The sequence below is a fragment of the Polyodon spathula genome, chromosome 12 (assembly GCF_017654505.1).
Source record: "Polyodon spathula isolate WHYD16114869_AA chromosome 12, ASM1765450v1, whole genome shotgun sequence".
In the NCBI taxonomy this organism is placed as follows: domain Eukaryota; kingdom Metazoa; phylum Chordata; class Actinopteri; order Acipenseriformes; family Polyodontidae; genus Polyodon; species Polyodon spathula.
The window spans coordinates 19636811-19661273 of record NC_054545.1 but is presented as its reverse complement, the minus strand read 5'-3'; the positions used below and the strand labels follow the sequence as shown (position 1 = coordinate 19661273).

Below are 24463 nucleotides of genomic sequence, written 5' to 3'. Positions count from 1 at the left end.
AATGTTGACACGCGGCATGATGGATGCATGTACTCATGTGATTTTCTCCATACCCTAGTCCTCTCATCAGCGTGCAACAGCAGGAACCAGGATTCATCAGGCGAGGTAATGTTTTTCCAATCCTCCAGTGTCCAGTGTTTTCGTTCCTTAGCCCACTGCAATCAACAGGCAGCCCCAGGCGATGCAGACGTAGCATCCTTGGGAGGTGCGAGGCGGGCATCCTTGGGCATGACGAGGCAGGCATCCTTGGGTGGTGCGAGGCAGGAGAGCCAGGCCTAGCTGTGGTGCGGGGGTTGGTCCTCTTCGCAGCCACTGCAGCCGAGCGTTCTTCCCCCGTGCTCCCTTCAGCAACCTATGCAGGGGCTGCTGAGGTCCAGCAGCATCCTGCCCTGGTCCCTCCAGTGCTGAAGGGAGAGGCAGCTCCTGCATCTCTCCCTCTAGCGGGGTTGGAGACAGAGGCAGCTTCTGCTGCTTTGCTCCTGGTGGTGGTGGTGGTGGAGACAGAGGCAGCTCCTGCTGCTCTTCTCCAGGTGGTGATGTACGTTTCACTTTGGTTTTAAATCACCTCTCTCTCTCTGTTCTTCACTTCTCCAACAACCACATAGAGTACAGATCACTGCAGCTATTTGTGCAGGTGACCATCTTCCAATTAGCAACAAATTAATCACTTAATTAATTCGGGAGATAGCCATCTTATGCACAAGTTTTATAATGTGGATGGGGCTTCCCATCCACACTGCAAAACAATAACAAAACTAAACACATCTATATACAAAATACACAAATATAAAACAATAAACAAATACAAAATAACACAGGGGTGGAGGAGGAGACCCCGTTCTAAAAATAAACAAACACTACGAACAAACAACAGGGCTTTCCTACCACCCTGCTACAACTACCTTGAACTACCTTGAATACTTGGTGGAAGCACCTTTGGCAGCAATTACAGCTGTGAACCTGTTAGGATAGGTCTCTACCAATTTTGCACACCTAGATTTGGCAATATTTGACCATTCTTCTTTACAAAACTGTTCATGCTCTGTCAAGTTCTTTGGGGAGCGTTGATGGACAGGCAACTTCAAGTTATGCCATAGATTTTCAGTTGGATTTAGGTTGGGGCTCTGACTGGGCCACTCAAGGACATTTACCTTTTTGTTCCTTAGCCACTCCAGTGTAGCTTTGGCTGTGTGCTTTGGGTCGTTGTCATGCTGAAAGGTGAACTTCCATCCCAGTTTCAGCTTTCTTGCAGAGAATGCAGGTTTTCCTCAAGGACTTCTCTGTACTTTGCTCCATTCATTTTCCCTTCTATCCTGACAAGTGCCCCAGTCCCTGATGTTAAGAAACATCCCCATAACATGATGCTGCCACCATGCTTCACAGTAGGGATGGTGATCTTAGGGTGATGCGCTGTGTTGGTTTTGCGCCAATCATAACGTTTTGCATTTAGGCCAAAAAGTTCAATTTTAGTTTCGTCAAACCACAAAACTTTTTGCCAGGTAGCTACAGAATCTCCGGAGTGTTTTTTTTTTTTTTTTGCATACTTCAAATAGGATTCAAAGTGGGCTTTCTTGAGTAATGGCTTCCTTCCTGCCACCCTAACATACAGGCCAGGTTTATGGAGTGCTTGGGATATTGTTGTCACATGCACACTTTGACCAGTCTTGGCCATAACATCCTGTAGCTCTTGTAAAGTTGCCGTTGGCCTCTTGGTAGCCTCTCTGATCAGTCTCTTTCTTGCTCGGTCATCCAGTTTGGAGGGACGGCCTGATCTAGGCAGGGTCTTGGTGGTTGCATACATCTTCCACTTCTTAATAATCGTTTTGACTGTGTTCCAAGAGATATTCAAGTCAACATCTTTGTCCCGGAGTTCTTTTGAAAGTGCCTTTGTGCTCATGGTTGAGTCTTTGCTTTGAAATGCACTATCCAGCAGAGGGAACCTACAGGAACTGCAAATTTATCCTGAAATCATGTGAATCACTACAGTTTAACACAGGTGGAGGCCACTTAACTTGGTGTGTGATTTTGAAGGTGATTAGTTACACCTGAGTTAGGATTGCTGTTATAAGGGGGGTGGACACTTAACCAACCAAGCTATTTCTGTTCTTATTTTTAATTAATTTTCTACAAATTTCTCGAATATTTTTTTCACTTGGAAGTTGTGGTGTAGTTGTAGATAGATGAATGAATAAATGTGTAGATAAATGAAAACCAAAAACTATTTTATTGTGTTTTAATTCCAGGGTATAAGGCAAGAAAAGGTGAACATTTTGAAAGGGGGTGTAGACTTTCTGTGTGTATGTATGTGTGTATATATATATATATATATATATATATATATATATATATATATATATATATATATATATATATATATATATATATATCATCTACAGCCAGCCGTTTTCAATCCATGGTCTGTTCTTGCTACACACCCGGCCCACTGCCATTTCAGTTTTTTCATTCTTATAACATTGCATGCTTTTGTTTGCACTCTTATCCATTCCTTCCTTTTCCTGTCTGTTCTTGTTATTCCCACATCCCTACATAAAATGATGTAATAATATTCACAATTAAACTATTGTTAGAATTGTTAGAAATTTGCGTAAACTGGGTTCAAGAAACTGCAGTTTACAAGCTGCTAGCGGTTTAGCATTGGGATAATAAGCAGTGTTCACTAAATTGCAGATTACAAAGTGCTTCCACTACAGATTTAGCATTGGGATAATAAGTAGTGTTCACTAAACTGCAGTTTACAAGCTGCTAGCGGTTTAGCATTGGGATAATAAGTAGTGTTCACTAAACTGCAGTTTACAAGCTGCTAGCGGTTTAGCATTGGGATAATAAGTAGTGTTCACTAAACTGCAGATTACAAAGTGCTTCCACTACAGATTTAGCATTGGGATAATAAGCTGGGTTAACTAAACTGTGGGCTACTGGAATGTGTTATTCCTTTAGGCTGATTGAAGCCACACGGTTATATGGGTTTATGTTATCACTGATATAAACCCAACAGGATGTTATGTTGTTTTCTTTCAGATTTAGTTCCTGAGAAGAATAGTCGCCGCTGTTGTTATTATTGAGGTGTACTTGCTGCTGTTATTGTTTTCTGTAAAACATTGATATCCTGTCAGTTTAGAAAAGGCTTAATACAAAGCTTGTTTTATTAACGTTATCTTTATTACGTCAGCCAGAAACCTGCGCTTACAACTGCATTGTCATATTTTCTACATTTTCTTTAAATTCTCAAATTAGTAATCGAACCCAGGTAGTAAAAAGAAACCCGGTTCGGGTCGGATAATTTAAAACCCGACGGGCACCTGGGTTTTCAGATACCTGTGCCGATGTATTGATTTAACAGGTGTGCAACTTTTGAAAAAAACTTGTAGTCCAAGGGACAAAATGCTAGAAAAATCTACTTGTCCCCCAAGTTTGTGAGCACGGGGTTGCACAAATTAGTTCACATGCTGGGATTCAAGAGAATACTTAATTGGTAATTGAATCCCAGTATACTGAAACTGAACCAAAATCATTATCAAGTTTGATTGCAAGTTCGATTGCTAGGTATATCCAGAGCACAGTGCTGTGTATACTGCATGATTATTGATTTGTACTGAGATGTGGTGGTATTGTGCATGCCTATTAATTTGTACTGAGATGTGGTGGTATTGTGTTACACTGTATTACAGTATACTGCATGCCTATTGATTTGTACTGAGATGTGGTGGTATTGTGTTACACTGTATTACAGTATACTGCACTTTTGATAAACCCGGTTTGGTCTGTGGAAAAGGTGGCAACGCTATTTCATACCTTGATGGCTTTTATTTTTTATTTTTTTCTGGAATTGATGAATGAATGAATTAATACATTAACACATTGTCATGAGATTTACAGTTTGTATTTTATTTAAAAATAATACAATATTGTACAGATAACATTTCTGTCATTATAAACATATTTGTCTTCATGTTTTAATAGTTTCACAAATCAATGGATTGTGCATATCCAATAAATAACAAATAATGCTTCTGTTCAAATCTAATGAAAACTTTTTTTTTTTTTTAAATAGTGTTTAAATAAAAAAAAATTAATGTAAGTACTGTATGGTAAATAATAAATAAAACTTTTTACCAGGGAAAGTTTGTCTTGAAATGCTTCTAAACAGTAAGTAAACTGCACATTCTATTTATTTATTTATTTGTTTGTTTATTTATTATATAAACATCCCAACACGCTTGACCACAAAGTGTTATAAATTACACAACGGGTTCAAGTATTAAGAAAGCAGTATCACTTATTTGCTAATTAAAAAAAAAATAATAATAATAATACCTTCAGTTTAAAGGTTTGTCTGCACATTGCCAGAAGCTGTCAGGCAGCCATTTCTGGGTTTCTTTGTAACCAATAGAAGATCACCTTCTTCCACAGCTAACCATTCAGGAGTGATAGGGGTGGGACGTAAACACTTTTTAAAATGTGTTTGTGCTTCGGCAATCCAGTTTTCAGAAACTTGCGTGGCTCTCTAGAAATATACCCTGAGTGTCTTTCTAGCAACAGAACGAACACAGGAAAAATAAATAAATAAAAACTGCTTTGGGCAAAGTATACGCAAAACTTGCAGAATTGCACACCCCTGTGTAAGCATTCATGCATAAAGAAGATTGTCATGAAAAGCCATGGCTTGTAGTAGTTATGTCATGGACGATGTGTATGACATAAATACCATAAGTCATGGTAGTCATGACATCTCCACAATAGAGATCATTTATAGTGATGTCATGTCTACAGCATCTAATACAAACTAGCTGGTAGAAGGTCTCTGATACAAAGTGATTTCAGGTAGCTGTATCACATCAATATCAGGGTCTGTTATATAATGAGGGCCTCATTTACGAAATGGCTCTAAATGTAGCTGTAACGTGCACATTAAGTAGAGAGCCCAAAGTGCACCATCAATCTAAAGTTACTGTCCCATTTACTAACAGAGAACACATTAATTAGAGTGAGCCATAAATTAACATGCACGATAATGTCCAGACTTTCCCGTTACCACTGTGATATAAAAAGCCTCAGGAGTCCAGGCATATCTTTTGGTCAGTGGCTTATTGTGAAGGTGGAGGTGGCTTACATTGACCGAAAATGAGCGATCAACAGACACACCACTCAGCAGGGGACAGGCAGAGGCAACGCAAACTAAAATTGCATGCAGAGGAGTTAGAAATTGTAGTGGAGGACGTTGTTTTAAATTCTAATAGTCGCCACTGCTTAGAGTGGACGCATTTGTGTTAAAGTGATTCACCCGCAGTAAGCGAGGGACAGTATTAACAGTAAAATCTATGAATGTAATAAAAATGAAGTGCAAAAAAGTAATGTAAGTGCAGAAATGTACAGAACAGGCAGGCTGCATTACTGCACATTGTTTCCAGCCAAGAACTCTCTGATGGCAAATGGCAAATGCTATTTACCTGATATCAAGACTAAAAACTCACTTTTATAAAATGGCTTTCTTATCTTAGTGGGTTTTAATGTAACTTTAAAATTGCTGCTTTTGTAGTATTATCCTGTTATTTAAATGGTCTGACTGTAGCAGTTGTATGTATGACATGCTATTCAAATATATTATGGTTTGTTCTTTTTTTCTGTGCAGTGCTTTGCGATACTTTTGTATAAAAAGCACTATTAAATGCACTACATTATCATGCATTACCATACGAATCACATATTCATTCTGATTACCATAGCGTGGCCCAATAAAATCAGTGTGCGTCATAATATGCCCCCTATTTCGCACAATAATGAATACAGTTGCAATGGTAAACGCAGAAATCATGAACATGCGCACCAATTGCAGTTATGGTGCACCATGTTGTTTAGTACCTTTTTGTAAATGAGGCCCTAAATGTTTTACCAGTACATGCTGGTCATGTATTGCTGTACCATATCCATTTCTGAGTTTGTTCCAAACCAGTAAAGTTGTCCTTTCTGATGATACTGTGATCTGCTATTCTTAAGGCTTTCTTTGGGGTAAATGGTTGCTGTATAACGACATCCGCAATGTTATGTGGTCTAACCCCTGGATAGAAAGCAGGTGATCGTGGAGTTGGGAATCTTGTGTGTATATAATCATCAGTAATGTTTAATTTCTCCTTTCTGCCTCCTCCCCAGGTAGTGCCGTCGGAAGCATCCATCCAGGGAAAAGGCAAGGAGTCAGTTCCTTCAGTAAGAAACAGATTGTTACTTTGACCAGCTTCCATTCAGTTCCAGGCACTCCTGACATTGACTGTGTTATCAGTAGAATGACTGAGCTTACTAATTGTACATTTGACTTGATAAAGATATGGTTAATTGATTAATGGACATTTCACTCAAGATTGATTGACAGTGGGGCAGATTGATATCAAAGTGATTACTCCAGTCTTTGAAAATTTGAAAGTATACCCTCATGTCAGGATTAAAACCACTGGAAATATAGCTGCCAGCCACTAATACTAGAAATACAGCTGTCAAATACTGAAAAAAAAAAACTAAAAGGTGCACACATTCAAATGGTTTGAACCTATACCCCTTTATTACACTCTGGTTTCACCATGAAGTGAGTGCAGTACTAGAAAAGGTCAATAAAAGTGAGTGGCGGGTCCTCAGTTCTGAAATGCAAGGTGCGCTTTTTACTAGGTACAACCCCACACACTTTCAACCTGGGACAGGGCAGAATCTGTAACAGCCATGTATCACACAACATAGCCTATTATATAGCCATGCTATAGAGTACTGAAGTAGTGTTTTAGCGCCTGCCTGTTTCTGAAATGAAAACAATGGCTTGGTGGTAAAATATTTATGTGGCAAATGAAAACAGTTGAGACGGGACCACTACCTGAAAATAGACCCATTGCTTTTAAGTCCCAGCCAGCTATAAACACTTGCTTTTTCTTCGTTGTGTTTTTGCTTCCTTGGTCTACGATGAATGGTTTTCTAGCTCTGTGGGAATTCAAAACAAGCTGACATTTTGATGCTTGGAATGTGTTTAATAAAATCACCGGTCAGCAGTTTAAAAGACGTACAGAGAATTAACCTTTTTTTTTATTTTTTGGGAAAGTCATAAATAGGTGATGCGTCGTCTGTGATTTTTTGACGCTTGATTATTTGCATGAAGTGAGCAGCGAGCGGCGGTCCCCACGGACAGTTTGCTTCTAATTTGGCAGCCTGCAACTAGAGGAGGGAATTACTTTACTAATACTGTGAGGGAGCTTGTGCACTTTCTGGGTTATCAATCAATCAATCAATCTTTATTTTATATAGCGCCTTTCATAGTGGAACACCATCACAAAGCGTGTTACAAGATGCAGTAAATACAAGAAAATCCATAATACTTCAAATAGAGAAATGCATAAAACATGATATACAGTGGAAAGTAAATAATACATGATAGTAGCATAGTGCATAGTACACTGAATACAGTGGAAAGTGCATAATACATGAAATAGTACACTGAATACAGTGGAAAGTGCATAATACATGAAATAGTACACTGAATACAGTGGAAAGTGCAGAATACATGAAATAGTACACTGAATACAGTGGAAAGTGCAGAATACACGAAATAGTACACTAAATTCAGTGGAAAGTACAGAATACATAATAGTAACAATACGTGAAATAGTAGCAGGATCTAATAACAGATATCAAGCTTATGATGTCCTCCTGTTCTTCCAAGATTTGTATACTTAAAGAGTAAGTAGAGAAGTTCAAACAAATATAGCGTTACACATCCTCACATGTTGCTACAACTCTTTAAATAACATACCTGTAATTTTTCTTTTCATTGTTCACATCCTGACTACTTTTTACACTTAGAACTCTAAAGTTTGTTTCAAAGGTGTTTTCAAAATGGTACATTGTCAAACATGTCACACAGCAATAACGATCCATGATGTGGTACGGAACAGAAAAGCCGGAGCACTTGCTGTTATTTTTATTTTTATATTGCTCTTCCTGCAATGATTTCAGGACAGATCTCAAAGGCTTGCTACTGTGTGATTTTTATTTTATTGCAAAATTGACAATTAATATCAATATTTATTTTAGAAATAAATTTTCTATATTTATTTTTCAAATTCAGGCAGCGAATTGGTGAAATTGACTTTTATGCTTTAAAAAAAAGACTTTTATGTCATTGAGAAACATCTCATTTAGTGAAATGCCTTTATCATATTCAACATGCAACAAAACCACGGTTACCTACATTGTAATTGAAATAACGTTTGGTCACAGCAGAGCCACACCTTGTATAGATAAGTTCCTACACAAATTAAAAGATTGTCTCAACTAAACCATAGAAAGCGCAGCATATAAAAGTGTATTACATAAATGTATAGCATACTTTTACGAGTAAAAATAATATGCACAGAAGAAAACATGATAGCTGAACAGAAGTAACTTGCACTTATTATTCTGAGCTCTGCCCCTCTCCTGCTCCTTGTCAACAAGGTCTGTCAGAACAGGATGAAATGACTGACAGTGAAACTACAGTAGCCTACTAAGGGACCACTGAGATGACTGACAGTGACCCCTAGCCATTCAGAGTGCAATGGAGACGGGACAGACAGCAAGCATAAAAACTACACAAACTAGAGAGGATTTCTATATTATTAATTTTGGTAAGAAAATAAAAAATAGCGAATGGTTTTACAGACGTTTATCATATGTAAATTTATTTGTCAAACTCATATTTTTGGGGAATGCGACATTTAACGAACTTTACCGATTAACATTGACAAGTAGCAAACCTAGTTATAAGTGTAAAAGTTGTCAGGATGCTAACAATGAAATCAAAATTACAGCAAAGTTATTTAGACAGTTGTAACAGTACGTGGGGATGTGTAACTATATTTTTCAGAACCCCGCTACTTACTCTTTAAGCAGTACGTCTCTGGCTTTGCTTCAAACTATAATTGGTTCTTGACTCATTCATCACTCCTAGAAAGTGCATGGATTATGGGGTACCACACCACTCGTGGGATGACATACTCATTAAAATAATTTGCTCTTGCGACCGAATAGAAATTAGACAAGGTGAGGATCACAACCACAGATTGAAAGTGCAAACTAAGACATCTGGTCAGTCAACCCCTGGAACATAGGACCTCCCTGTGTAGCCGACTCTAGACTGGGAGCTCAGGGTTGCTTCTCCAGGTGGTTTTGGTGCAGCCTCAATGTGAGGCTACCTGCAGAGCATGTCAGACAATTCCACATTAGAGACTCAGAGTTCAAGTTGGTCCTACGAAAGAGACTGATGCCTCCAGCAGTATAAACCCACAAAAGAACTCAAAGCAGCTTGGTCCCGGCAGATCAGAAACAGCTGTTAAAATCCAAGTTTTGTGCTAAATTTTGTCTTGTGGGAGAGCTGGAACCCAGAAGAAAAGCCATTGGCTTTGCATGCAGTTCAACCCAAAGCCCCAAGGATAAAATAAAAAGACATGTAAAAAACCTGATCGGAGCAGGTATCCTGCTACCTGGAACGAGCAGATTATCACAGACGGACACACTGTCTCCAGTTAAGACACAGCCCCTACTCATTTCTGATCCCTGACCTCAGCGTTCCACTAATCCCTTCATTGCGCTATTTAAAGAACCTGATTTCATATTTTAATAATTCTCTCTCAGATGTTGAAGAAATGAATCTGTCGTGAGCTCCTCTCTCTCTGTAAGAGTAGACCAGTGACTAGATTAATGAATTCTTAAATCGTGAATAAGCCTGTCTGTTAAATAAAAAAATGTGCATCTTTCATAATTGTGTGGATAGCCCAGTAAATGAGGGACTGACAGCTAGAAATCATTTGAAGAAGACCCTGTCATATCCAATTAATTGGTAGGGGTCCATCGAATATGTAAGACTATCATATCTCCAAAAGAGTCGTTCTACTACATTGTAATTGCTTTATTAATGCCAGGGCATTTTAAATGAACTATGTCATGTACATCACTGTGTCTAAAAAACCAAAATGCGGTATTGCACTGTGAACATGGTGGCTGCAGCGGCGACATCAGACCAGAAAGGAACACACACGAGCGGGAACTGGTGGGGAAAACTAAGACGCTACGGTGCTCAGCGTTTATTAAATAATAAACATAAAGATTTGCACAAAACAAAAGGGCACGTTGGCCAAACAAACAAACCAACAATAAAACACAGTGTTTTAGACTCACGTCTCGCCTCTGACACTCTCCTGCCCGTTGCAGCCCAAACTGCAGGTTCTTGTAGTGGTGACCAAGGGATTAACTGGCTAACAATTATCTTATTATCCCTCAGTCACATTCTTCGCGAGTTTAATAAGGATGCGTGACTGTCAGCTAGTTACAATCAGTAGCTGATCAGTCACGCATCCTCACAAGGTTTTTAAAATAAAACAATAATAAATAATATTGGTTTTCGCCATCAATATACATATAAATCATAATATTAAAATAAATAATAAACAAAGGGGCGGGACATTCCGCCACATGCATGTATACTATGCAAAGACAATATGTGAAAATGATTGCAAAACAGCACTGTGATACCTTGTGTGGACAGGTGCAGAACAGCACTTTAACAACAGGTACAGAACAGCACTTTAACAACAGTTGTTACAGTGCTGTATCAGTCTATGCCAAAGGAATCCAATGCGTGTTAAAGCAAACAAACAAACTGGCTTTGGAGGTCAGTGAAAAAATCGGTACAGGAATACCTTGCCTTTTAATTAAACTGGGCAATGAAACTTGAATTCCAACAAGCTACCAATCCTGACCCCCCCCCCCCCCATTAATTTCACTGAAATCTCCCTGCTGTTAGCTTGTTTCCTGATAAATGCCGCTAGTTACCTCAATTAACCTTCACTCTGAGGTAACCTTGCAGTCTCCCAGCCAGCTTCCCTTGTGGGCCAGCTCACTGCCCTGTCCCCTGTCTCCTGGCTGTGTGGAGGCCTAGGATTCCCTGGGCCTCTTCTAACCCTGTTTCCCTGGTAACCACAGCAGCACCAACAAGAGCCGTGAGCTCACGTGTTTATACTGGCCCAGTGTCTTCAACACAAACAGTGAACTTTAATGGCCATAACGTCAGACCTTTCAACAGCTATTATACACAGGCCTGCCAGGTTAAACAGCAAGGCTTTTGAAAAGCATCTCAGAATCTTTCAAGCCAGGGGTGCATTTTTATGCAGGGAGTACAAGGTGTTGCAGTAATTAAGTACCACTGTACCTGCTGGGTGAGTTCAAGACCCTAGCTGTTACAAGCTTCAACAGCCCATGGGAAGCCACACTAGGGAGGTCTCTATGCTATCAGTGCAGCCTGAAGGTGTCACATTGTGCCAGTGCAGTTCATTCTTGATGACCCCGCAAACAACATTGAACAAACTTTCATACCACTGTGATACATACACTTGAGTCTGGATACACTCATATCGTGACAGTGTTTGAAGGTTTTGTCACGCAAACTTGATGTCATTTTGTGTGTCCTGTTCCTGATAAAATAAATAAACTGGGGTCTAGCTTGCAAGTTGTATTTGAATAACTAAAGATGACTGAGATGCTTTACTCAAAAAAAAAACAAAAAAACTAGATTTCATTAACACGTACCAAAGAACATAGAGAGCTAGATTCTCAAAGTTATTGACTCCAAATCCTCATTAGCAGAGAGGGGAAATGCACCCAATAACGTTTCCAAACCAAAAGTAAACAACTTTTAACATATACACTAGTGAGTAGTCTTGTAAGTTGTTTCTTAATCATTTTAGAATTGCAATGGTGTTCACTTTCATGTACGAAATGATAACCATTACCGAACGGGTATTTACCTCCTAAAGCCCCGAATCCTGAATACTTTATAGGAAATCTGCTCTTTCAGCCTGTGATGCAGTCATGGCCCTGCCCCAGAGGGCACAAAAGAGCTGCGTTCACAGGTCTCCACATCATTTTTCCTTTAAAGACTGACCTGACAGGAGAGCCTTGTTCAGATAAGTATACTTGTTGCTTATATCTTATATCTTATACATTTTATGTGTTTTTACACATTTTGTATGTGAACAAATAGCTGTAATAGTTTTTTGAGTATTTGTGTGTACTACAGCCTGTTGCTAGTTACATCCCGCTGTGGCCTTGTGCCCCACGTGAAGCCATCGGCTCAAGTTACTCTTTCCCAGGAATCCAGCAACATAATTCTGATTCTGTGCTCTCTCCACCAGCTGCATAGCTTACTGTTTTTTAGTTGAGAAAGTCTTTTCTCGTATGTATTTTCTTATTTTACAGACACTGATTCTTGTTTAAATATAGATGCTCAGTAATCGTATCCCGGTAAGCAGTAAATGGAATACATGTTTAAGTTTGCATAGTGGAGCGTTAAAAGGACAGGCTCAGCAAGAATGGAACTACCTAAACAGCAAAGAACAGTGAGTAAGCAAGATTCTCAAGAACCTGACTTTTGCTGCAAAACTAGACAATTGGCAACCCTACTCTGGAGCAGCTGGAGCAGCTGCTAGGCTCAGCAGCACAGCACAGGACCAGGCTTCAGATGTTGCGTATAACTTCAGATGCTGTTTTGGTGACAGCTTTTTAGTATCACTATTGCAAAGGCTGTTAGCTCATTCTGACAAGCAGGCTTCCCTCAGCCTCGTGTTGGCACTGACTGAGTGGTTTTGCCAGTGGCTTTTACAGGTTGGCATCCCTGTAAGTTGACACCCATGGTGACAGCAAACTGGTGGAGCCATACAATACCATGCTAAGTTCACTGAACCAGTGTCCACCAGGTTCCAAACCAGTTCTGAACCAGTACCAGCCCTTTTCCAGCCCCAGTAATGACCATGTTCCAGCCTGCTATTGACCGCTCTCTGTTATATGGCAGCTATTTCAGCTTGCCATGTTAAGATTGGCTCAGTCTCCCAGGAGCTGTCTTTTTGGCGGGCATTTTTTGAAAGGGGCTTGACAGCTTTGGCCAGCTATGAAGGGCATTGTTCCTCGCTAGAGCGAAACATGGTGCTAATTGCACTCCTAAAGCCTCAATTTAAGCCTCTGCATTCAAAGGTCACACTCCGTTTGACAGAGTGACAGAGAGCGACAGCACCATACGGTCTGCCCATTCCACCAGTTCGGGCCTTCGCATACTATGTTGACAGGACGAAAAGTTGGAGGCATTCAATTTTCAGGAGTCATATCTTTAGGCAGTAAATGATTACATTTTGATTTCAAGGAACCAGGGTATGGTAATAACCTCATGTTTTGTTTGTTTTTTTCCTTTTAGTGAAATATTGCACTCATGACAATTTGGAGTAAATAGCTTTGAGAACCTGACTCAAAGTGTCCTAATTAACATGGGTATGATCTGTGAAGTTACATACACTGAGAACGGTTCCCATGCAAAATTGTCATAAAATGGAGTACTAAAAATACACTGTGGACAATCCATTGTTGTTTATAGTTTTTTTAGGACCATCTTTTGGATGCACATAAATGTTCGCTTGAGAGCTGGATTACAGAGTTACAGTAAAACATCTAATACTGTAGCTAAATAATCCTTCAAAATCTGACTTGACAATGTTTTGATATCAGCCAGCTACTGTAAGGTAGACCAGCATGAATGGGCCGAATGGCCTGCTCTTGTATGTAAATATTCTCATCTCTCATTGTGATACTTGACTGTCTGTCTGGGATATGTGGTAAAATGCACTGGTGTTTAAGAAACTCTTTATGGAGCTGCATGTGTTCACGTCACTGCCGTGACAGTCATGCAGCTCAGTTTGCTCAGATGCGTTTTGTTCTTGTTTTAATTTCTCGCAGCTGCCACTGAGGTCAGGATCTTGGCATAAATTATCAGTGATTTTAAAAAGAAAAAAACAGCATGAGTCACTTTCCACTTTAGAAAATGCAAGTTAATTTAATTTATTTAAATGCTGTTTTTGAAACATTTACAGCATTTTAGCAGCAGCAGCTCCCTTCTCTGACAACATCTCTCTTCAGTGCTGTGGGCTGACAGTCACTCTTCTCCGACAGCCTCTCTCCAGTGCTCTGGTCTGACAGTCACTCTTCTCTGCCTCTCTCTCATCAGTGCTGTGGGCTGACAGTCACTCTTCTCTGACAGCCTCTCTCATCAGTGTTGTGGGCTGACAGTCATTCTTCTCTGACAGCCTCTCTCTCCAATGCTCTGGTCTGACAGTTACTCTTCTCTGCCTCTCTCTCATCAGTGCTGTGGGCTGACAGTCACTCTTCTCTGACAGCCTCTCTCATCAGTGCTGTGGGCTGACAGTCATTCTTCTCTGACAGCCTCTCTCTCCAATGCTCTGTTCTGACAGTCACTCTTCTCCTCTGTTTCTCCCGCTTCCGATCATGAAAGGAGGAAGCGCTAAGATGGCATTGTGATGGAAATAGTACAACTCTCATTCTTGTGATTATATAATTATTCAATTAAATTTATCCTGTATGTCTTTCAGATTCGTATTAGTGAGTGCATACAGGGATATAATGGAGGCGCCCATACTTCTGTTTATCACAGACACACACACACACACACACACACACACACACACACACACACACACACACACACACACACACACACACACACACACACCAAGTCGGAATAGAAATCTTTTAGAACCCCTAATATGATACTTTGAAAAAGACCTCTGGGAAAACCACTCCCCCAAATTTGATGACATTGTACTACTACTTGTACTTTTGGTTAAGGTGTTGATGGCACAGGAGTGCTTCTAAATTGAGGTCTTGTGCAAATGCATGTACACTGAACTGCTCTACAAACTCAAATAAGGAATACCACATTTTGAACTGTGGTACTGAAATTCAGTTTAGTTTTCTTTAGCATTGTCACGAGGCTGGCTGAGTGGTGACATCAAACCCAGAACAATAACATACAGGACAGAGACGTGAAGTTTTGGTGAAGATGAGCGCTTTCTTGCGCTCAGTATTTAATAAATGAACAAACAGAAAATAAAGATAATGATGATAAAGATGATACCGAGACTCGATTACTAATCAATCATTAAATTGGAGTCTTGGTACAGCTGCACATGAATTAATAAAGTGCAATTCCCCATGCTCGCATATTATTACATTTTACCTGCACGTGAAGTCCTGTGCAATCCTCGTGCCTAAATACAAATATACATTTTAAACCACTCGTGTTACACAGACCCATTTATATCCCATATACCAATGACTATACACCAACATTAACACACTACACGTAACATACAACACTAATAAATAGCCCAGGGGAGGGGCACTTTGCCACATATACCTCCCCCCCTTGTGCGAAGCACGCCTGGCCTCAACGGCCACCTCCCCCCTTAAAAACCCAGCAGTCCAGGTCAAAGTCTTGGGGGGCTTCACTGGGCCCATGGCTGAAAATGCTGTCAGCTCCCCTGCCAGTAGTGGCTCGGCTGACAGCATGGTGGTCCACTCCCTTGGCGGAAAGGCTGCTGAGGAAGGTGGTCTCCTGACCTTTCCCCCCTTCTCAGTCAGCAGCTCCCTCCTGTGGGACTCCAGACACAAGAACTCCTGCCACAAAATTGCTGCGGGAAGAGGTGGTCTCCTGACTTCTCCCCCTTCTTCATAGCCGGCAGCTCCCTCTGGTGGGGCTCTGGCCACACTGACCCCTACGGCCAAGCAGAGCTGATGGCGACCACTGGCGAGGCAGTTCTGGCGACCCCAGGTGAAGGCAACAGCGGACTCTCGGGAGGCGAACTCTGGAGGGGAGCCCCTGGCCATAGAAGCAGCAGCAGGAGCTTCGCTTCTCCCTCATACCCTGTAACCGGTGGCTCCACAGGCGATGTGGAGCAGTAGGCAACCTCTGGGCGTTGCGGAGCAGCAGGCAACCCCAGGTGATCCAGACAGGCATCCTTGGGCGAAGCGAGGCAGGCATCCCCGAGCGATGACGTGAAGGCATCCTTGGGCAGTGTCGTGCAGGCATCCCCAAGCAATGATGTGCGTGGAGTCAGGACAAGCTGGGGTGCGGGTTTTGGTCCTCTTCTCGGCCACTGCGGCTGGCCGGTTCTTCTCCTTGCTTCCCTCAGCAGCCTATGCAAGGGCTGCCGAGGACCGCCAGCATCTAGTCCTGGTCCTTCTGGTGAAGGGAGAGGCAGCTCCTGCTCCTCTCCCCCTGATGGTGATGGAGGCAGAGGTAGCTCCAGCTCCTTTCCTCGTGATGGTGGGGGAAGTGATACCAGCAGGTATTCATCCTCTGCTTGTGGAGGTGGCGGAGGCAGAGGCAGCTCCTGCTGCTCTGCTCCTTGCGGTGGAGGTGGCGGAGGCAGAGGCAGCTCCTGCTACTCTGCTCCTTGCGGTGGAGGTGGTGGAGGTAGAGGCAGCTCCTGCTGCTCTGCTCCTGGAGGTGGTGGAGACAGAGGCAGTGTGTAGTCTCCTTGCAACGGAGGTGGGAGCAGCGTGTAGTCTCCTCACGACGGAGGGGACTGGTGCGGCTCTCCCTCACTTGCAGGGGACTGGTGCGGCTCTCCCTCTCTTGCAGGGGACTGGTGCGGCTCTCCCTTTCTTGCAGGGAACTGGTGCGGCTCTCCCTCTGGCAGGATTTCTCCCACTGACGCTGGACACTTCGGACTTCGGTGAGGCAATGGCAGGTACTCTTCTCACTGCAGTGGAGGTGAAACCAGCAGGTATTCTTCCTCTGCTGGTGTAGACTTGGGCTGTGGACGCTCTGCCTTCCCCTTCTGGAGCTGTGAACGCACCAACTCCCCCTTTGCGGGCTGTAGATGCCTGTGCTCCCCCCTTCTGGATGTTGGGTGCTCAGGCTTCTCCCACTCACGCGTAGGACGTTCGGGCTCCTCATCCTCTGGCTCCTGCTCTGGGCAGTCCTCGTCCTCATGCCCATAGGCAATGCACAGGGTGTACCATCTTGGCTCCTTCTGCTTCCTCCTCACCTTTCCCCCCTCTCTGCCAACTTCTCCGTACCTTCCTCTCCTGGGCCGGTTCCTCCTCTCCCACCTGGTGGCCGAACTCCCCACAGGCAAGGCACCAGCCTTGGTCCTCCAGACCACTGAGGAGGTCCTCCAGTTCCTGGCATCTATCTTTCCAGCTCCAGCCTTCCATTTCTTTCTTTTTTTTTTCCCCAAAAACCAACACAAAAAAAAAACACTTTGAAAAAAACAAACAAAAAAAAATGCACTTTCCCTGGTCTGACTTGGAGGCTGTTTATCCCGCTTTGGACACCATATGACACGAGGCCTGCTAAGTGGTGACATCAAGACCCGGAACAATACCACACAGGACAGAGATGTAGAGTTTTGGTGAAGCTGAGCACTTGGTAATTCTAACGATACCCTTCAATTTGACATTTTGGTTTCCTACTGATCACCACCTTTCTAACTGGCTCAGAAACTTGAAACTATACTTAAAGAAATAGCTTTAATGACCAATTGCACTTGAACAGCTTTCAAACCTGGATCAAAATCTTGAGCTTGGAAAAAAATGCTCTTGGCCAAGTATAATGAATTCATCGCAAGCACCATTTTAAACAGGCATGTGCAGGGTATGGAAACTGTCACTTATAATTGTGAGCTCAATGAGGGCAATGTTCAACAGAAACCAATGTGAGTAAGGAAGCACCAGAAAGTAGAAGAATAGAATTGAGCTGCCTAACTGAATGCATTGCCCTGCGTGGAATTTCACACTTCATTTCCTGCACTGCCCCCCTTTCACCCCATCTGCAAGCAATCTTAGAATCCAAGTTGAACTCCCCCTGCGATCAAACTTTTCCAGGCTGCTCCAGGTGATTGATCGCTCCCAAAGGAGCCCCATGCCCCCTGGGGAGCGCTGCGGGGTCTGTCTCAAACTTTACCGCCTCACTGCTCTTGTTATCCTTATAGAGCTATCCCTCCCACTGCCTTGTCCAGTGGAATCCAAACTATAAGAACATTCTTTAATTGTAATGAATGCATGAATTGTACTATAAGGACATTCTTTATTTGGAATGACTGTATGAATTGTACTACAAGGACATTCTTTAATTCTTTGTACAAGTTTTTGATATTAGTAACAATGAGATGGAATAGAAAACCCTATTTGAACATCATTCTCTGACATCTACAGTTAAAATAGGCTTAAACATACTTTCTTTCCAAAAAATGTGCTTGTTATATAAACAGAATACTACATGCACGTTCATAGAGGATGGCCATGAACCGCCCTTTCACCCCTTGAATACAGTACCTACACTACTCAGTGAAGGGTCCTTCTGGAATGTAATGGGGCACAAGCAATCATGATTAGTGGCTGGTTTCATAGATCACTGCCTAACCTGCAGTGACATTGGATAGTCTAAGATTAGAGCTAATCGGTGGTCTGTGAAACTAGCTTTTTGAGTTAAAAATTATAAAGAGTACATTTTTCTCAACTTATATAAAAATATATATTTTCATTACTCACACAGAATAACATTGTTGGTTAGCCCACTCAAAAACCAATAGGCCCACCTGTATTTGCTTTGCCAATTGGAACAGAATAAACTAGACTTGGTTGGTTGTTTTTTGACCAGGTTTCCTTCTTACAGATGCAATGTAGAATACAGTGTGTAATAGCAAGTTCTACTCACAAAGTGGTTGTGACACTGTGCCGAGACTGATGCCTTCTTTCTGTTCCCAGTAGGACGTCTGGTCTGAAGAGGGACAATCTCATGAGCTGAGAGAGAGAGAAACAGAGGGAGAGAGAGAGAGCAGAGGAAGACAACAGCAGCAGGCTTTAATTTGCAAGCACTCATAAAAAGAAGAAAAAAGCAATAACAATTAAAGCAAAAAAGTGGCACCAAAATATTTGCACTTTCTAAAAAACGAAATTATGAAACGTTACCTGTTTAGTGTTTTTTTTTTTTTTTTTTTAAGTATAACCATAAACATTGACAGAAACAGCTACTGGTTTGAAAAGCAGTCTTTTATGACTTCTGCGTGATATACTGTCCATTCTGCCCCTTTGTGTGCTAGTATGGGCCTTGATCCACTTTTTGGCCCATTTTGGCCCATGCATTTGTTTTCTCGCTCATTCAAATGACCATGGAAATGCATTTTCCATGTACTACCAACCTGTCAGCAAAATGTATTTCTTCCTCCAGACCAATGCTCTGTCCACATGTTGCCAGCAGTTTTTAGTCCCAGTCCCCGACCATTAGGTCCTTCCCAGTCATTGTAATAATATGACTTTCAAACACTGAGTGGCCAACAAAACATGCATAATGTAGGTAAATGAGAAAAACCCCATAGTCCACAATGTATGTAAGCGGTGATGTCACATGCAATTGAATTGACTACACCTGCAGCCACAATTATGAGAAAACAAGGATCTCAGTGAATTTGCAAGAGGTTGGTAGTGAGTATGCGTGTGGCCGGCCTGTTAATCAAGACAGCCCCTGGGGCATTCCTGGAATTTCAATGCTTGCAGAAAACCACCAGCAGAAAGCATGAATCCTGCCACAAGCAGGTCGTGACAGATCGAGACCACAGACGTGTGTAATGTATTGTGACCAACAACTGACCATGTGCTGCAGAGGCCCAAATCATAGGCACCTTCAACACAGTGCAAAACACGGCTTTGGGAGCAGTGCATTGTGGGCTATTAAGTGAGTTCTCTATTCATTTGGCCATTCAGTGTAAATACAGATCTGTGCACTCGACCTAGCGGCCCCTCTTTCCAGATAACAGTAAATAGCGCTTTATCTGAGATCTGATAGGTTTCTTACCAAATGCATTGAAAAGGATATGGAGCATACAAGTTAATTTCCCCACATTTCAGTGCAAGCTGCCAACAGGAAAACCAGGCAGGACTGCATTTCAGTGCAAGCTGCCAAGGGGAGATCTATTTAAGTGCAAGCTGCCAGGGGGAGATGCATTGCTGTGCAGGCTGCCAAGGTGAGATTGTTAAATGGTGGCAGCTTTTGTCGGTAGTCTCAAAATGAAAGGATTTTTAATACAATAGCAAGTAACTTGTAAAATAAAGCCATTACAGCTCTCAAGGTGAATGCTTACTGTGTAAATATCTGTCTTGTTGGCCTTTGGTTACACTTGTAAGGTGTGGGTTTTGTTTTTCCTTTAAGAGTGTTTGCAGTAAGGAGTTCTCAGTAGATGTGCTGCCCTTGCTGTTTGTTGCCCTGGGATCAAGCTGCAGGACTGTGTGTTGGGACTCCTACCACAATACCAGCCACCCAGAGACCAGCGTCTCCATAGCAGGTGATGCAAACAGTGTATTAGATCAGTTCAATATCTAGGAGGTTCAGATGGCATTGTATTGGGTATTTATAACGATTCCCTTTTTTATATTTCATCCTGGGTTCTACTGCTGCAATGTTGAGTTGTTAACATTGTGCACTATGACAGTCTCCACTTGGCTTCCAGCTTGTCTGGAGAATCCGAAATCAGTCTTCAGTTGTAGTTTTAGTTGAGTTGGAGTTGTAGGGAAGTGTAAATAAACTAAATTAAAATGACATTGAAACAACCACTTCCTCAGCAAGGTGGGTTTTGAATTATGTCCACTTTTAAAGTGGACAACATTAAGACATTAAAAAATCTGTAATAGGTAACAAAGTTTAGTTTAAAAAGCATTTGTTTTATATATTATAGTTCAAGTGTGTAATGTTTTTAGTAAAGATAAGTACCTAACTTTAAATTGCCAATATTGAAAAAAAGACAATGAATAAACTGAATGAATTGTAACACTTTAGTAATTGGAAATGGTGTATTTATACCAGTGTTAAAAGTTACATTGCACAACTTAGATAATTAACACAAATAGGTAACTTTATTTTTACACATTTGACTGTAATTATAGCAGTTGAAAATTGTGCTTTGTATCTGCACTCTGTGAAACATTATTATTCTAGAGCAGCACCACGATTACAAATATTTGATTGTACAAAGTTCAGAGAAGCACAATCTGTCTGGGAAAGCAGACATTGTGAAATGGTTTAATCACGCATTACATTGTTCAAACAGTGCTCCCTATTCAGTAAGACAGAGAAAGATTAATGGAGTGGGAGTAAGTTCATTTATATTGTGTATGGTCCATGGTGCAACTGCGAGCTTACAGTGTACTTGGAATTCAAAACTGTCCATCAGTGCAATTGGAGCTTTCTAGTGGTGTGTGAACCACCAAAGTGTAACTACTTTTAAAGGAACAAAAGCAACACCCAAACCTCTCCATTCTACCTGTCTCATAAATCTTTACTTACTCTGTTACTTATGGAAAACAAACATAGATTTTCACTATAGCCTGTTGACTTTTTTATTTGAAATAAATAGAAAAATATCCAGATGTATCTATTGTTTTCTTTCTGTTTGTCTGAGTGCTGGTGTGAACTTGAAAGACAGCTTGTTGGTGTCGTTGCTTCCCACAGCATACCTGAGTACTGACACAACCAACAGCTCCCCGTGTCTCACAGCATACCTGAGTACTGACACAACCAACACCTCCCCGTGTCTCACAGCATACCTGAGTACTGACACAACCAACACCTCCCCGTGTCTCACAGCATACCTGAGTACTGACACAACCAACACCTCCCCGTGTCTCACAGCATACCTGAGTACTGACACAACCAACACCTCCCCGTGTCTCACAGCATACCTGAGTACTGACAACCAACACCTCCCCGTGTCTCACAGCATACCTGAGTACTGACACAACCAACACCTCCCCGTGTCTCACAGCATACCTGAGTACTGACACAACCAACACCTCCCCGTGTCTCACAGCATACCTGAGTACTGACACAACCAACACCTCCCCGTGTCTCACAGCATACCTGAGTACTGACACAACCAACACCTCCCCGTGTCTCACAGCATACCTGAGTACTGACACAACCAACACCTCCCCGTGTCTCACAGCATACCTGAGTACTGACACAACCAACACCTCCCCGTGTCTCACAGCATACCTGAGTACTGACACAACCAACACCTCCCCGTGTCTCACAGCATACCTGAGTACTGACACAACCAACACCTCCCCGTGTCTCACAGCATACCTGAGTACTGACACAACCAACACCTCCCCGTGTCTCACAGCATACCTGAGTACTGACACAACCAACACCTCGCATACCTGAGTACTGACACAACCAACACCTCCCCGTGTCTCACAGCATACCTGAGTACTGACACAACCAACACCTCCCCGTGTCTCACAGCATACCTGAGTACTGACACAACCAACACCTCCCCGTGTCTCACAGCATACCTGAGTACTGACACAACCAACACCTCCCCGTGTCTCACAGCATACCTGAGTACTGACACAACCAACACCTCCCCGTGTCTCACAGCATACCTGAGTACTGACACAACCAACACCTCCCCGTGTCTCACAGCATACCTGAGTACTGACACAACCAACACCTCCCCGTGTCTCACAGCATACCTGAGTACTGACACAACCAACACCTCCCCGTGTCTCACAGCATACCTGAGTACTGACACAACCAACACCTCCCCGTGTCTCACAGCATACCTGAGTACTGACACAACCAACACCTCCCCGTGTCTCACAGCATACCTGAGTACTGACACAACCAACACCTCCCCGTGTCTCACAGCATACCTGAGTACTGACACAACCAACACCTCCCCGTGTCTCACAGCATACCTGAGTACTGACACAACCAACACCTCCCCGTGTCTCACAGCATACCTGAGTACTGACACAACCAACACCTCCCCGCGTCTCACAGCATACCTGAGTACTGACACAACCAACACCTCCCCGCGTCTCACAGCATACCTGAGTACTGACACAACCAACACCTCCCCGTGTTTCACAGCATACCTGAGTACTGACAGCCAACGCCTCCTCATGTATGATTGCTTACATATTCCTCTTTTCTAGTAAAAAATGAACAAATTGTGCCTTCATTTTCTTCTGAAACCAAAAAAGACGACATTATAAAACTAGCAAGAAAAAATATTGAAATTGTTTTGCACTAAAACAGCCTATATGGAATAATAATAAAAAATTATAGCACTTAAACTTGTCATATTCCTAGAACTACAGAAACAAAAGTTTAGTTCTCAAGTCTTCACCCTGAGGGTTAAAGCTCTCCGCTCTCAGTATTCAGCCCTGACATGCTGACTCTGTCCTGAGCTAATCTGAGGTCTGTGCTAGTGCCAGGGATGAATGCCATTGGCGTAATCTAGGTGCTGGCTAGGCATCAGGAGTGCCCGAGAGGACAGCAGTGCACAAAGGGAGCACAACATCCCCAGAAGCAGCTGGAGCACATATGTCTGCAGCCCAACATGTGGCATTCGACATCCAGCGTGAAGTTCAAAAGCATTTCATAATGACATAGCTCCTGAGGGATGCGAACAGCATGATCACCCAGGGGGCTGTGAGTATGTACGTGTGAGTGTGTGTGAGTGCTCCCTGCATCTAATTTGGAATACTGGTTCTAAAAAAGAGCGACTCAAGAGATTCATGAATCTATCTTGCCAAGGTAATAAGATCAGTACCCCCCAGTACATCATCAAGAGTCTTTCCTATTACAATTCACAGGTCTTCAACTGCAGCCCGTGGTCTTTCTGCCCTGGCAATCAGTCCTTGACACAGAGGCACAGGTCATCTGTCAGGCAGATAGATAATGGTGTGCAGGAGCCAGACAGAACAATGGTGTTCTGATTCAAGTATGTCAGTTACAGCTCGTTGAGACTTACTACAGCAGATCGAGACGGAGGCTCAATAGTCACTGTATGCTTTCCAAGACATTCTTGTAAACAAGTTGGTTCTTCTCAAAGCCTGTTGGAAACAGTTTAGATATAAAGATTTACTAGCTGTGTAACAAGAACTGCTGGCCCTGATGTTTTGGCAAAATAGAATTGTAGCTTAACCCATGCACACACATACATAGGTCTTCACAACCCTCATCATCATTGCACAGTACCTGAAAGGTTAAAAATATTAATGTAAAATCAAGAATGTGTCGGATTAAAGCCAAATGCAATCTGAAACTTCAATCGGAGAAAAGGAGTGTATAATAAAAGTCTTATGAAGATTAATGCAAGAGTTATCGTGTTCACCATCTGAAACAAAAACGCACTAAGTTATCAAAAGTGCCCATCCATTTAAAGTGTAGATATCAGAAACACAAGCCAAGTTTCAAGATTGGAGCAACCTTGCCCAGCACAAAGCAAATAAGCAAAACTATAAAAACCGATGGGGGTTAAGGCTGCCCCAATTGTTTTTTCTAACTTGTATCAAAAACACAAGCTAAATTAGAAGAAACCTTTGGGGCAACTTTGGCCAGCACCAAGCAAATAGGCACAACTGTCAAAGTGGTGGGGTCAAGGTTGCCCCAATTGTTTCTTGTGTTTTTCAGGCACAGGGGATCGAACTTGCATCAATTGCATTAATTGATCTATTTATGCAGATCACTTAACATTTCTTGCCCCATAGGCGTTCTTAGATAGGTCTTGGTTAATTTTAGCTTTGC

General features: G+C 42.2%; 2 protein-coding genes across 7 annotated transcripts in view; one reads left to right on the top strand and one right to left on the bottom strand.

The window, feature by feature from the left end:
• Nucleotides 1–21292, top strand: part of smoc1 (SPARC related modular calcium binding 1) — a 120944-nt gene extending 99652 nt beyond the window's left edge. For 5 of the 6 annotated variants that reach the window (XM_041267362.1, XM_041267357.1, XM_041267363.1 and 2 more), the window contains 2 exons: nt 6169–6222; nt 18640–21292. In XM_041267362.1, the coding sequence (XP_041123296.1) occupies nt 6169–6222; nt 18640–18656 (71 nt within the window). In that variant the 3' untranslated portion in view covers nt 18657–21292. The remainder of the gene's footprint in view (nt 1–6168; nt 6223–18639) is intronic. The other variant, XM_041267358.1, reaches the window with a different exon arrangement.
• LOC121324355 lies at nt 19295–22835 on the bottom strand. The gene is made up of 3 exons (XM_041266096.1): nt 22087–22835; nt 21382–22054; nt 19295–19300 (listed from the first exon to the last, which is right to left on the bottom strand). Exons 1-3 carry the CDS (start codon nt 22833–22835, stop codon nt 19295–19297), a joined length of 1428 nt encoding a protein of 475 aa, XP_041122030.1.
• Between the last annotated feature and the right edge of the window lie 1628 nt (nt 22836–24463).

Bases quoted from the DNA above. Each gene is read 5' to 3' on its own strand.
- LOC121324355 (XM_041266096.1), bottom strand. From the start codon at position 22,835: ATGAGGAGGCGTTGGCTGTCAGTACTCAGGTATGCTGTGAAACACGGG. The intron at 22,055-22,086 runs GTATGCGAGGTG...GTCAGTACTCAG, and splicing joins TTGGTTGTGTCAGTACTCAG to GTATGCTGTGAGACACGGGG.